General features: G+C 48.9%; 1 protein-coding gene across 1 annotated transcript in view; it reads right to left on the bottom strand.

Moving 5' to 3' along the window:
• Positions 1-4,085: 4,085 nt before the first annotated feature.
• The window catches only part of SDC4 (syndecan 4), a 14,334-nt gene continuing 7,493 nt past the window's right edge, over positions 4,086-10,926 (bottom strand). Inside the window, exons 5-6 of the mRNA XM_006881730.1 lie at positions 9,448-9,646; positions 4,086-4,237 (exon numbers count right to left, since the gene is read on the bottom strand). Coding sequence (XP_006881792.1) covers positions 4,086-4,237; positions 9,448-9,646 — 351 coding nt within the window. The remainder of the gene's footprint in view (positions 4,238-9,447; positions 9,647-10,926) is intronic.

The following is a 10,926-nucleotide window of genomic DNA, read 5'->3' on the forward strand; positions in this document are numbered from 1 at the left end:
CTTAACCCTCTCCAGGACAAACTTGTTTGTTCTCTTAGAAGTCCATGGTATATTCAACAGTCTTCCCCAAAACCACAGCTAAAAAGGCACCAATTCTCCTTGTATCATCCCTAGTCATTGGCCAGCTCTCTGATGCATAGCAAGTGATTGCAAAGACCATGGCCTGTAGCAGGCGCACCTTAGTCTCCAGACTGACATCATTGCTCTTCAGTACCTTGGAGAGGTCTCTGACAGCAGACTTTTCCAATGCAATACTTCTTTTAATTTCCTAGCTGCTGGTGCCAAGAGTGTTGATTGTGGAGCCAAGCAAACTAAAGCTGTTTACAATCTCAATCTTGTCACCATCCATCACGATGTGGTGAGAATCTTTGTTTTCTTGACATTGAGCTTCACTCCATATTGAAGGGTGCAGTCCTTAACCTTCTGTAGCAAGTGCTTCATGTCCTCCTGTTTCAGCAATCTGGATTGTGTCATCTGCATTAACAAATATTGTTGATGAGTCTTCCTCCTATCCTGATGCTACATTTCTCCTCATAAGAGTCCAGCCTCCCAGGTAATCTGTTCTGCATATAGATTGAAAAGGTATGGAGATAGGACACATCCCTTCCCAATTTTGAACCATCCAGTGTTCCCTTGCTCAGTTCTCTGTATGTTATGTGTGTGTATGTAATTTATTTTTAATATAAATTTTTATTGATTTTAACAAAAGTTTATCGAAAACTTGGATTCCCATTCATTTACTGTTGTACGTTTTCCTCCCCTCACCTCCAGTCCACTTGGCTACGCACCTCTCATTCTAGACTGTTAAGATGGAGATACTTTGCATATGTTATGAGAAGGGACCAGTTCCTGGAGAAAGTCAACATGCTTGGTAGACAGTAAGAGAAAGCCCCTCAAAGAGATGGACTGACACAGTGATTATAACAGTGAGGCAGGTGCAAAATGAAGCCTGCGCGTCATTCTGTTGTATGGTCTCAAAAGGAGCAGCATCTGTTACCATGGTCATGAGATGGTCCACATCATTTGCACGCCACCCAGAGGCTCTGCAGAAGCAAGGCCTGGTGATGTGCTTCCATAAAATGTGCAGCCGAGAAAACGTCACAGGGCAATTCTACTGTCGCATGTGGCGTCAGCAAGGGCTGGAGCTGACTTGATGGCAACAGGTGTGCCCTTTTTTATTGTTGCCATGCAGCCTTCAGCACCTTACAATGGAAGCCAAGCGCTGCCAAGCCTTTATTCTGCCCCCACCACTGAAGGAAGCCAAGCCAGGATTCTTTGAAATGTCCTGATTTTCATAGTTGGCAACTCATTCAAAGATCTTTGTGTTTGTTTTCTTAAACACAGTGCAAGCTAAACAGAACACAGGGTGAGACAGGCAATACACCAGCCCCAGCCCCAGCCCCAGCCCCAGGCCACTAGCTTGTGTGTTCAGACTTTTCCTGAATCCTCTCCTGGTTTAGCTTAGATCTCTATGCCCAGTGTCTGTGACTTGGAGGAATTCTCTCATGCTGTTCTAAGATCAAGGGGCAGAGTATCTGAATTTGATGACTTTGAAAAACAACAGGTGTTTAATTAGTAAAGGTTGCCTGCCTTGAACAGTGAATGGGCCCTCTTTAGGAACTGTCTACACGGGATCAAACTGACAACAGCAACTCAGGAAGCTTTATGGGGTGGGGACCGTGAGCTTTGGTTAGTAAAATATCAAAAATTCAAACCCATTGGCTTCAAGTCTGAACCAGCTAACTCATAGCTGAATTTCCTGTGGAATGTCCAAGGTTGTAAATGACACAGGAGAACAGCCTTTCTTGAAAAGCTCTGCGGGTGGATTTGAAGAGCCAGAGATGCAGTTTACAGGTTAGCGGTGCAGCTCTCTCTAGACAACCCCACCAGTTGTTAAGTACCATGCAGCGGACCCTCCAGCAGATTTTCAGAGGCAGTAAATTGCATAGGAGACTGCCTCTTTCTCTGAAGAGCTGGTGATCCGAACCATGTACCTCTGGGTGAGCAGCACAGCTCTTTACCACTGAACCACCAATGCTCCCTAGGCCGTCAGAGGAACAATTATAAAAAGGAAGGTGAGAATAATTATACAACTTGGAGAATATAATCAGCATCACTGACTTGGACATGTTGATACTGCTGAATTTCCAACAAAACAAAGATGGAAAAAAATGATAGGCAGACAATCTAGAAAGTACCAGGTTTTATTGTCTTTTTATCAAAAAATCAGTAACAGACAGCATTGAGCAGTGGCTACAGAAAAGGTGCTTGCTCCCAACATAGCCTGAGGACAGGGCGTGGGGACGTGTGTGTGTGTGTGTGTGTGTGTGTGTGTGTGGACAAGGACCCAGCCAGCTGGGACCCTGGAGTGGAGTGGTGAAGGAACTCATAAGTGGACACTGGGTAGAGAAAGGGGGAGAGTGGTTCCCCAACCCCAGCCAATGGGGTCAAGGAAACATGGGTTGCCCAGTCTAGGCCACCCAGCCTCTCCATTCCAGAATGAGGATCCTAGGTGACAGGCTCCAGGTGAGGCTAACCAGCCCGGATCCTCCCCCACTCCATGCCCTCTATCCTTGTCCAGGCAGATAAGGGTCATCCCTTTACACCAGCTAAGTCCTCAAAGCAGCACAGCCCCGACAGATGCAAGTGTCCCAACCGCCCACCCAGTATGGCGGACCTCGTGACGACCTAGCATGTCAAATACAGCCAGTGTGGGCAAGGAATGAATCTTAGCTGGTTGAAATGTAAATAATCCCACATGGTGTGTGGTTGAACAGTGCAGTCAGGAGATGGAAGAAAGCAAACCAAGGAACACCAGCTGGGCCCAAGGTGGAAAACAGAGGGTAGGGGCATCCTTGACTGTTACAGCTCATAAAAAAAAAAACCCCAACAACAAAAGGCACCAGGAATGGGGTAGGAATAACAGGTAAACACACACCCAGTCACAGAGAAGCTTCTCACACAACCAACGAGGCCCGCTTCAAACAGCATGATCAACTATTTCCTGAAAAAATATATTCATCTATTTGTCTAGAACCCAGGAGAAAGAATATATTACAAGAAAAGAGACACACGTATCCCACTATCCTTTGGGACCCGCTAAAAAATAAAAAGTATGTTTTAGCAAAAGCTACTTCGTAAAGGAAGCAGCCTCAGAAAGGGCCATGGCTGTAGGTAGGAGAAAGTGAAGTAAAAAAAAAGAAAGAAAGAAAGAAAAAATAGGTGGGGAGAACGAAAAGAGAGGCCCTGTCTGAAGCTATAAATAATAATAAAAAAAATATTAATAAAAATCATTATCTCCGGCTCTTCTCTCATTTTCAAGAAACAAGCAACAACAACAAAAAGAACCCCCATTAAATATAGACTTAGCACGCTCCTTGTCCAGGCAGAGAGACGCTCTGCTTGAAGGAATGAACCGTTAAAAAATAAACAAAGGCAGGCTACTAAAAATAGGTTTACAAATACTCTACAAGTCATTTCAGCATAAACTTTCTTCTCTCGTCCCTCGTTCTCCCATTTAAAAAAAAAAAGGCTGGTTTCCAAAAGTCACTTGAAAGATCCCCAACAGCTCAAGTTAGCAGAGAACCACAGAGAATCCTGCAGCATGAGCACATGTCCCCACAGACACACCACAGGGTTCTAGTTCCTTCTCCCAATTCCTTGAAAAGAGACAGTTAAAGGGAGAGAGGAAACCCCTGGGGATAGGTCTCCAATCAGAAGCCACAGTCACCCAGGGTCCCTGGCTTCTGAAGGTTCTGGATGGGGAATGAAGGATTCAGGCGGGCTTCTAAGTTGGTTTGAGGTCCTAGGCTCTAAATTGGAAGGGTAAGAAATGCTGCAATCCTCAGGCTGCCTTCAGATAGATGAAGTTCAATCCCATTTTTCTGCCGGGGCATTGAAGGCCCAGGAACTCGAGATGAGCCAGGCACCGCGAAAGATGAGGCCTCACCCTCTAAACATTAAAAATAGGATCGGACCTGGAGACACTGATGGGTCAGTATTCGGCTTCCCTCCCTTTACCCAAGGGTTCACCCTTCCCAGTCCTTTGGCTCCCCGCCCCCCACAGTCCAAGCCCAGGGGGCGCTTCACGCGTAGAACTCGTTGGTGGGGGCTTTCTTGTAGATGGGCTTCTTGCCCAGGTCGTAGCTGCCTTCGTCTTTCTTCTTCATGCGGTATACCAGCAGCAGGATGAGGAAGGTGGCGAAGAGAATGCAGACTACGCCACCCACAATCAGAGCTGCAGAGGAAGACACAAGGCACAGGAGTGAGAGAGGCCCCGCCAGACCCTGGGTGTTCCCTATTAGGGACTGAATGTCACCCCCTCATCCCCCAAAAACCCCATATGCTGTAATCCCTAACCCCTGTGCTTGTGGTTGTAATCCCGATTGGAAATAAGGCTTGCTCTGTCATGTCAGGGAGCCCAAGTGGTACAATCCATAGTGTTACGCTGCAAACCCAGAAGCCACAGGTCCCTGGTTGTTCCAAATCTCAGAGAGAGAGTGAGAAAGAGAGACAGCGAGATAGATAAAGAGAGGGAGAGAAAGATAGGCATCTCCTCTCGATTGTTTTACAGCCTTGGAAATTGGCTGGAGGGTCAGTTCTGAGTTGGTTCCAACTCTGCAACAATTTATGTTAAGAAACTATCAGTGTTTAAAAAAAACCCCAAGAAACAAACAAACCCAAACAACCAAAATACACCTTATTTATAGGTGCAGTACAGCTCCTTACCCACTAGGTCACCAGAGCACCTGTTACATATTAGTGTTGTTGCTGTTATGTGTCTTTGAGTTGGAATCAACTCCTAGCAGACCCTCCTGTGGGTTTCAGAGGCTGCAAACAGCACAGGAGGAAACTGTCCATCTTTCCCCCTGAAGAGCAGTCGGTGGATTCAAATTGTGACTTAGTGTTGGCAGCACAGCTCCTTATTACTAGGCCACCAGAGCTCCCCAGTATCAGTGGAGGGGGTGTGAATCTTTACTGAGACATCAAAGAGCTGAGTAAAACCCTTTCCTAGAGCTGGTCAACACTCTTGGCAACAGCATCCAGGAAATTAAAAGACATATTACGATGGGAAAGTCTGCTGTTAGGGACCTCTCCAAAGTTCTGAAGAGCAATTGTGTTTCTCTGGAGACTAAAGTGCGCCTGATACAGGCCATGGCCTTTGCAATCACTTGTTATGCATCAGAGAGTTGGACAATGACTAGGGAGGATAGAAGGAGAACCGACGCCTTTGAGATGTGGTGCTGGAGAAGAGTATTGAATATACCATCGACTGCTAAGAAAACAAACAGATTCATCCTGGAGAGGGTTAAACCAGGCAACTCCTTGAAAGCAAGGATTCTGGGGCTTCGTCTGACATACTGTGGACATGTTGTAAGGAGGGACCAGTCCTTGGAGAGGGACATCATGCTTGGGAGGGTGCAGGGACAGCACAGGAGGGGAAGACCCTCTGTGAGGTGGATTGATTCAGTGACTGGGGGATGGATGTATCAGAGACAGTGCGATTGGCACAGGACAGAGCGGAGTTTAGGGCTGTTGTACATAGGGTCACTATGAGTCATAAGCAACTTGACAGCACTTAACAACAACAGAGCTGGTCTCCCAAATTCAAACTCCCAGCTTCCTAAACTGTGCAAAATACGTTATGTTAGAGCCATAAGGGCCTTTCTGCTTCAGCAACACTAAAGAACCAGGACACCCCAATCTCTACCTTCAACCCTCCAAAGCTACCCTCTCACCATCACCACCTGCATGAGGCAGTCAATGTTCTGCTTCATTTGAGCCTCATGACCTTGTTTACATGAAGAGGAACTATCAGGCGCAGAGAGGTTAAATCACGTTGTGATCACATGGCCGGCGCAGAGAAAGCACTACTTTAACCTTTCTGCCCTCGTCCAAAGATGGGTAAAGACTTCTTGTTGTGTACCACAGAGTTGGAACCGACCCACAGCTGACCCTCCGGCAACTTTTCAGAGGCGGTTAATCACTCAGGAGGAGACTGCCCATCTTTCTTGCACGAAGCAGCTGGTGGATTTGAACCGCATGCCTTCGGAACTGCAGTGCTAGTTTCTTGCTACTAGGCCACCAGAGCTCCCTTAGAAACCTCTGGAAAGCAGCGAGGAGCCAGATCAAACTGGACGACAGCGGATATGCCAGGGATGGAGTCCCTGGGTGGTCACACACATACTTAAAGCCCCTGGGTGCTGTGAGAGGCTGGCAGTTCGTGTCCACCTAATGGTACTGTGAAAGAAACCAGCAATGCACTTCTGCAAAAAGTAGCTGCTGGAAACCCTCTGAGGTGGGAGTTGGGTGGAACTGACTGGCTATTAGTATAAGTGGAAGAAGTCAAGTAGTTAAGATTAAAAGAGGTGCGACCATTCTGCTCTGATATACATGATGGGCCACTGGGAGCTTTGTTGTCATGGTTATTTGTTGCCGTTTGTCATTACATGTCATGAGTTGGATTGACTCATCACTGACCCTCCAGTGGGTTTTCAGAGGCTGTAAATTGCACAGGAGAAGACTGGCCATCTTTCATCCTTGGAGCAGCTCGAGGATTTGAACTGCTTGCCTTTGAGCTGACAATGCAACCCCTTACCCAACAGGCCATGCAGGCTCCTCTAGATAAAGTAATGATACAGTAATGCAGCATGCCCACGTAGGATATGTCTCCGCGGTTAGTCCTAGCCCTCCCCTCCCCTCTTTCGCTGGCCATGTGATCTTGGGCAAGCTCCTTCTGCTTTCTTGTTGCCAAATGAGGAGTTCTAATATCCCTACCTCGGGGTTTGTCAGAGGGATGAAATCAGCTAGGGCACTTCAAATGCTTGGTCCGGTGCCCACTGCTCAGCACGTGCTCCCTGCAAACGTCACTGGCTCGCCTCTGAGTCCCCAGCACCCTGGGAAGAGTTCTGAGGTGCTGGAGTTCAGTACTCCATTGCTAATCTCAAGGTCAGAGGTTAGACGCAGCTCTGTAGAAGAGGCCTGGCAAGCTGCTCCCATAAAGATTACAAAGATTACAGTCTAGAAAGCTCTGCCAGCCAGTTCTCCTCTATTACCCAGGAAGCTGTGAGCTGGGACCAGCACGATACCACCCAACAACCACAACGCTTAATAAATGACACCGCTGGGGCTCGGGCACACGGTCCAATGAAGGGCCCCCCTTGTCTTTCAGCACGAGGTCTTTTCTCTCTCCACAGCCGAGGCGGCCCCCTGAAAGGCTCATTTCTGAGTGTTGGGGATTGGGGGGCAGGGATCACAGGATTCTTTCAGTGGCAGGTTGTCCCCTAATTCAGTCTGACTCAGGCTAAGAAGATTATTTTTTTCCATCCCCACACATGCTCCAAATCCATAGACAGAATGGGGGTAGATCAGCCCAGGAGCCCAGGAAAGCTCCCTTCAAGCAGAGCCACACGGTAGCAATAAAGGGGCCCCCAAGAGTCACCGGTAAAAGCAGGGGGAATATCGGGCAGCACCTCCACTCCTGCTTCCATCACCTTCCCTTCCTGTGAACCCTCCCCCCCCAACTCTCCATCAGCCCTCAGTCTATGCTTGGATCGTTATAGGAGTCAAAGTAAAAAAGACAACAAGTGACCTAGGTTCAGATGCCAGGTAAACCACGTGCTGGCTTTGTGACCATGGACAAGTTATTTATTCAGCTTCCTTATCTGTAAGTACACAGATAAGCAGACCTGCCTGATAAGGTGCTTGTGTTCAGGCATCACGTGGCATTAGGGCAGGTTAAGTCCCTGGCAACTCCCAGCTCCACACCTGACCTCTGACCATCTCCTGGTTCCCCACCTCTTGGCTGGGAAGACTCAAGGGGGATAACCTGGCTTCAGCTCTGCCTCTTGCCACACTGCCTACAGGAAGTGGTTTGCTTTCTCTGGGTCCCCCCCGCCTCGCCCCGTGTTGAAGAAAGTGGCTCAGACTAGAAGAATGGTTTTTCAATTTTTCTTTGAAAACAGCAGAAACTCCACGCAAACCCCCATGCAAATCCGAAATCAGCCAGCTGAAAACAAAATTCTCTGGGGTTTTCTTTGAAAAAGAAAAGACGGGGCAGGCTTTACCCCTGAAAAACTTGTCGGTTTGAAATCTACGAGCCTTATTAGCGGCTTATTAGTGACCCCTTGTGCTGGAGTGGAACTGTCCATGTGTTTTCTTGGCAGTAACCCTCACAGAAGCAAGCGCGAGTGTCAAGTCTACTTGGACTGTCAATCTTTCTGTCAGCAACTGAGTTCTTAATCATTTGGATGACCACCAGGACATAAGCCTAGATGGTCTCTAAGTGTCTCGCTAGTGCCGCCCTGCTCCAATTGCACAAAGTTAGCGAAGAAAAGCTACAAGGAACATCTGCTCAGGCCCCAGGAGACTGAGCTACCAAGAGTCACCTGGGAGACAGACAAGATCTTGTCTGGAGGTCAGCCAGCGAGCTCTCACCCCACACCTCTCAGAAGCTCCTCTGAGCAGCTGGTTCCCAAGGTCTGGGACACACACTCACAGGGCAGGCTGATCCTGACGGACCAGCAGCAGGGCTGCCTGAAAACCTGGTCAAAAAGGACGCTCCCGTTGACAACAGCCAGCCTCGGAGACCACCCCAGCTCCAGGCCCCAGTTTTCCCCTCCAGAGCTCACTGGCTGAGCCATCTCTTTACACTGCAATTTCTCAATCTGTCACATGAAGATAATCTGAGCCTCACCTCCCTCAGAGGTCAACAAGGATTAAATGACAGATACTAACAAATCAGAACAGCCTTTCTGGTTTGCAAAGTCCTTTGAGACACTATGTTTCTCAGGGCATCATGACAACAACCCAGGGAAGTATCACTTGTACCCATTTTACAGTTGAATAAACAGAGGCCCCCTGAGTTCAAAAGGTTCTCAGCCAAGGTAGCAAGGCTGGCGACTGCTTAACAGCGTGCCAGGGGAAGCTGTCAGTCTTAACGACTCTCCATACTTTCAAAGTTGATAAAATTTGACCAAACTCCTGGATGCCAAACCCAGGCTATGTAAGTGCTTTGAAAAATAGCCAGGAAAACTTAAGGCAGGTGAATGACCTCAGCCGCGTGTCTCTGGAAGCCTCTGAGATGCAGTTATTGGCCCTCCTCCTCTGCCAGGCTGCACCCAGCCCGTCCTTGTTGGCAAACTCTGGGGTTGAATCGCTCCATCAAGTTTTCAAAGCAGGTCACCAGGTGTCTTTTAAGGTGCCTCTGCACAGTTTGAACCACTAATCTTTTTAGTAGAGCACTAACCGTTTGCAATGCCCAGCGCGTCAAACACAGCCAGAGCTAGCCCTTAAGGGTGAAGTCCTGCAATAGCCCAGGCCAGCAGCCCAAGAGAGCTGCACGCGAATCAAGGAGCAAAGAGGAGTCAAGGGCTAGGATTCACCCCGCTCAGAATCCCCAGCCCCCACCGCCCTCGTGCCTTTTAAGGAAGAGGCACAGGACCTTACCTGCTAAAACATCTGTCCTCTCAAAGATGCCCCTGCCCTGACCAGTGCTGGACATGGACACCCTGTTGGACACGTCTTCATCCCCATCGAAGGGGGAGATCCTCTTTGGGATGACCTCATTGTCCTCAAGCTCCTTGGTGTCTGTGGGGACCCGGTTCACCGGCCCGGTCCTCTCAGGAATGTTGTTATCTATAGGCACCTGGGAGGAGAGGAAGAGATAAACATTCAGGGCAAACTGGAGAGGGGCTGGGGAGGGGAGGGAACGGGGACTATCAGCCGGGTGGCCCTCCAAACCTTGGATTTCTGAGGTTGTAAACGGAACAGGAGGAGCTAGTCTATGTTTCATCATTATGAGATCCACGGTGGGTGGTTTTGAAATGCCAGAGAGGCCTTGGGGTTGGACTAGGCGACCAGATGCTCCCTTATGGGGCCCCGGCCTAGCAATCAACAACTTCTCAGAAATTCCGCTGCAATCGAGGCTAGAGCCACGCCCGGGTACTGGCCGTTGCCTTGGTGTACTGGAGTGACCGCCCATTATTCACTGGCCGTGGGTCTCATGGCACAGTCAGTCACGCAGTTAGCGACATGCACCAGGCTGATCTTGACAACGGTTAGCCAGGCAGGTGTGGAACGGTGTTGGTATGAGACATTACCTCCCGAAGAGGACCAGAGCTTCTGCCCAACTGTCAACCTTGACAAACTACAGACCTTGGTCAGTGAGCAGAACAGGGTGAATGGTGCCAGCAGCAAGGTTGGAGATGCTGCTGTCACTGATGTGGTTCAACAGGGCTACTACAAAGTTTTGGGAGAAAGAAAGCCTCCAAAGCAACCAATCGCTGTGAAGCCAAATTCCTTGGAAGAACTGAGAAGATTAAGGGTGTTGGAGGCCCTGTGTCCTGGTGGCTTGAAGCTGTGTGCCCCTGTGGAGGCTGGCTAATACTCTTCCCTTAAACACACACATATAAATACATTTTTCCCTTTTCCAGGTTCCTTCTCACTGCTGGCTGCCGGGTGGTGGCCCAGAGTAACCACTCGGGAGAGCCATTTGGCAAAATCTTCAAACTGGTTTGCTCTTCAAGCCAGCAATTTTACTTTTTTGGAACTCTGCCCTAAGTGGCCCATCTTGTTTGCTGCATCTTTGACGATATGATAAAATAAAAAAAAAATAAAAAATTTTTAGTACCACTTCGACCTCTGCCGCCACTGCCGCCGTGTAGAAGGGAGGAAGCGGGAGAGGAGCCCACGCCACCTGTCACCCAAGTCCTCCAGCCGCGCCTCCCCGAAGAGTTTAAGATGTTCGCCTGCGCCAAGCTCGCCTGCACCCCGGCTCTGATCCGAACTGGATCCAGGGTTGCATACAGACCAATTGCTGCATCAGTGTTATCGCGACCAGAAGCTAGGCCTGGAGAGGGCTCAGCTGTGTTTAGTGGAGCCCAGAATGGTGTGTCTCCACTAATCCAGAGGGAGTTTCAAACCAGT

The sequence above is a fragment of the Elephantulus edwardii genome, unplaced genomic scaffold (assembly GCF_000299155.1).
Source record: "Elephantulus edwardii isolate Elephantulus edwardi_28Jun2011 unplaced genomic scaffold, EleEdw1.0 scaffold00015, whole genome shotgun sequence".
NCBI classification, from domain to species: domain Eukaryota; kingdom Metazoa; phylum Chordata; class Mammalia; order Macroscelidea; family Macroscelididae; genus Elephantulus; species Elephantulus edwardii.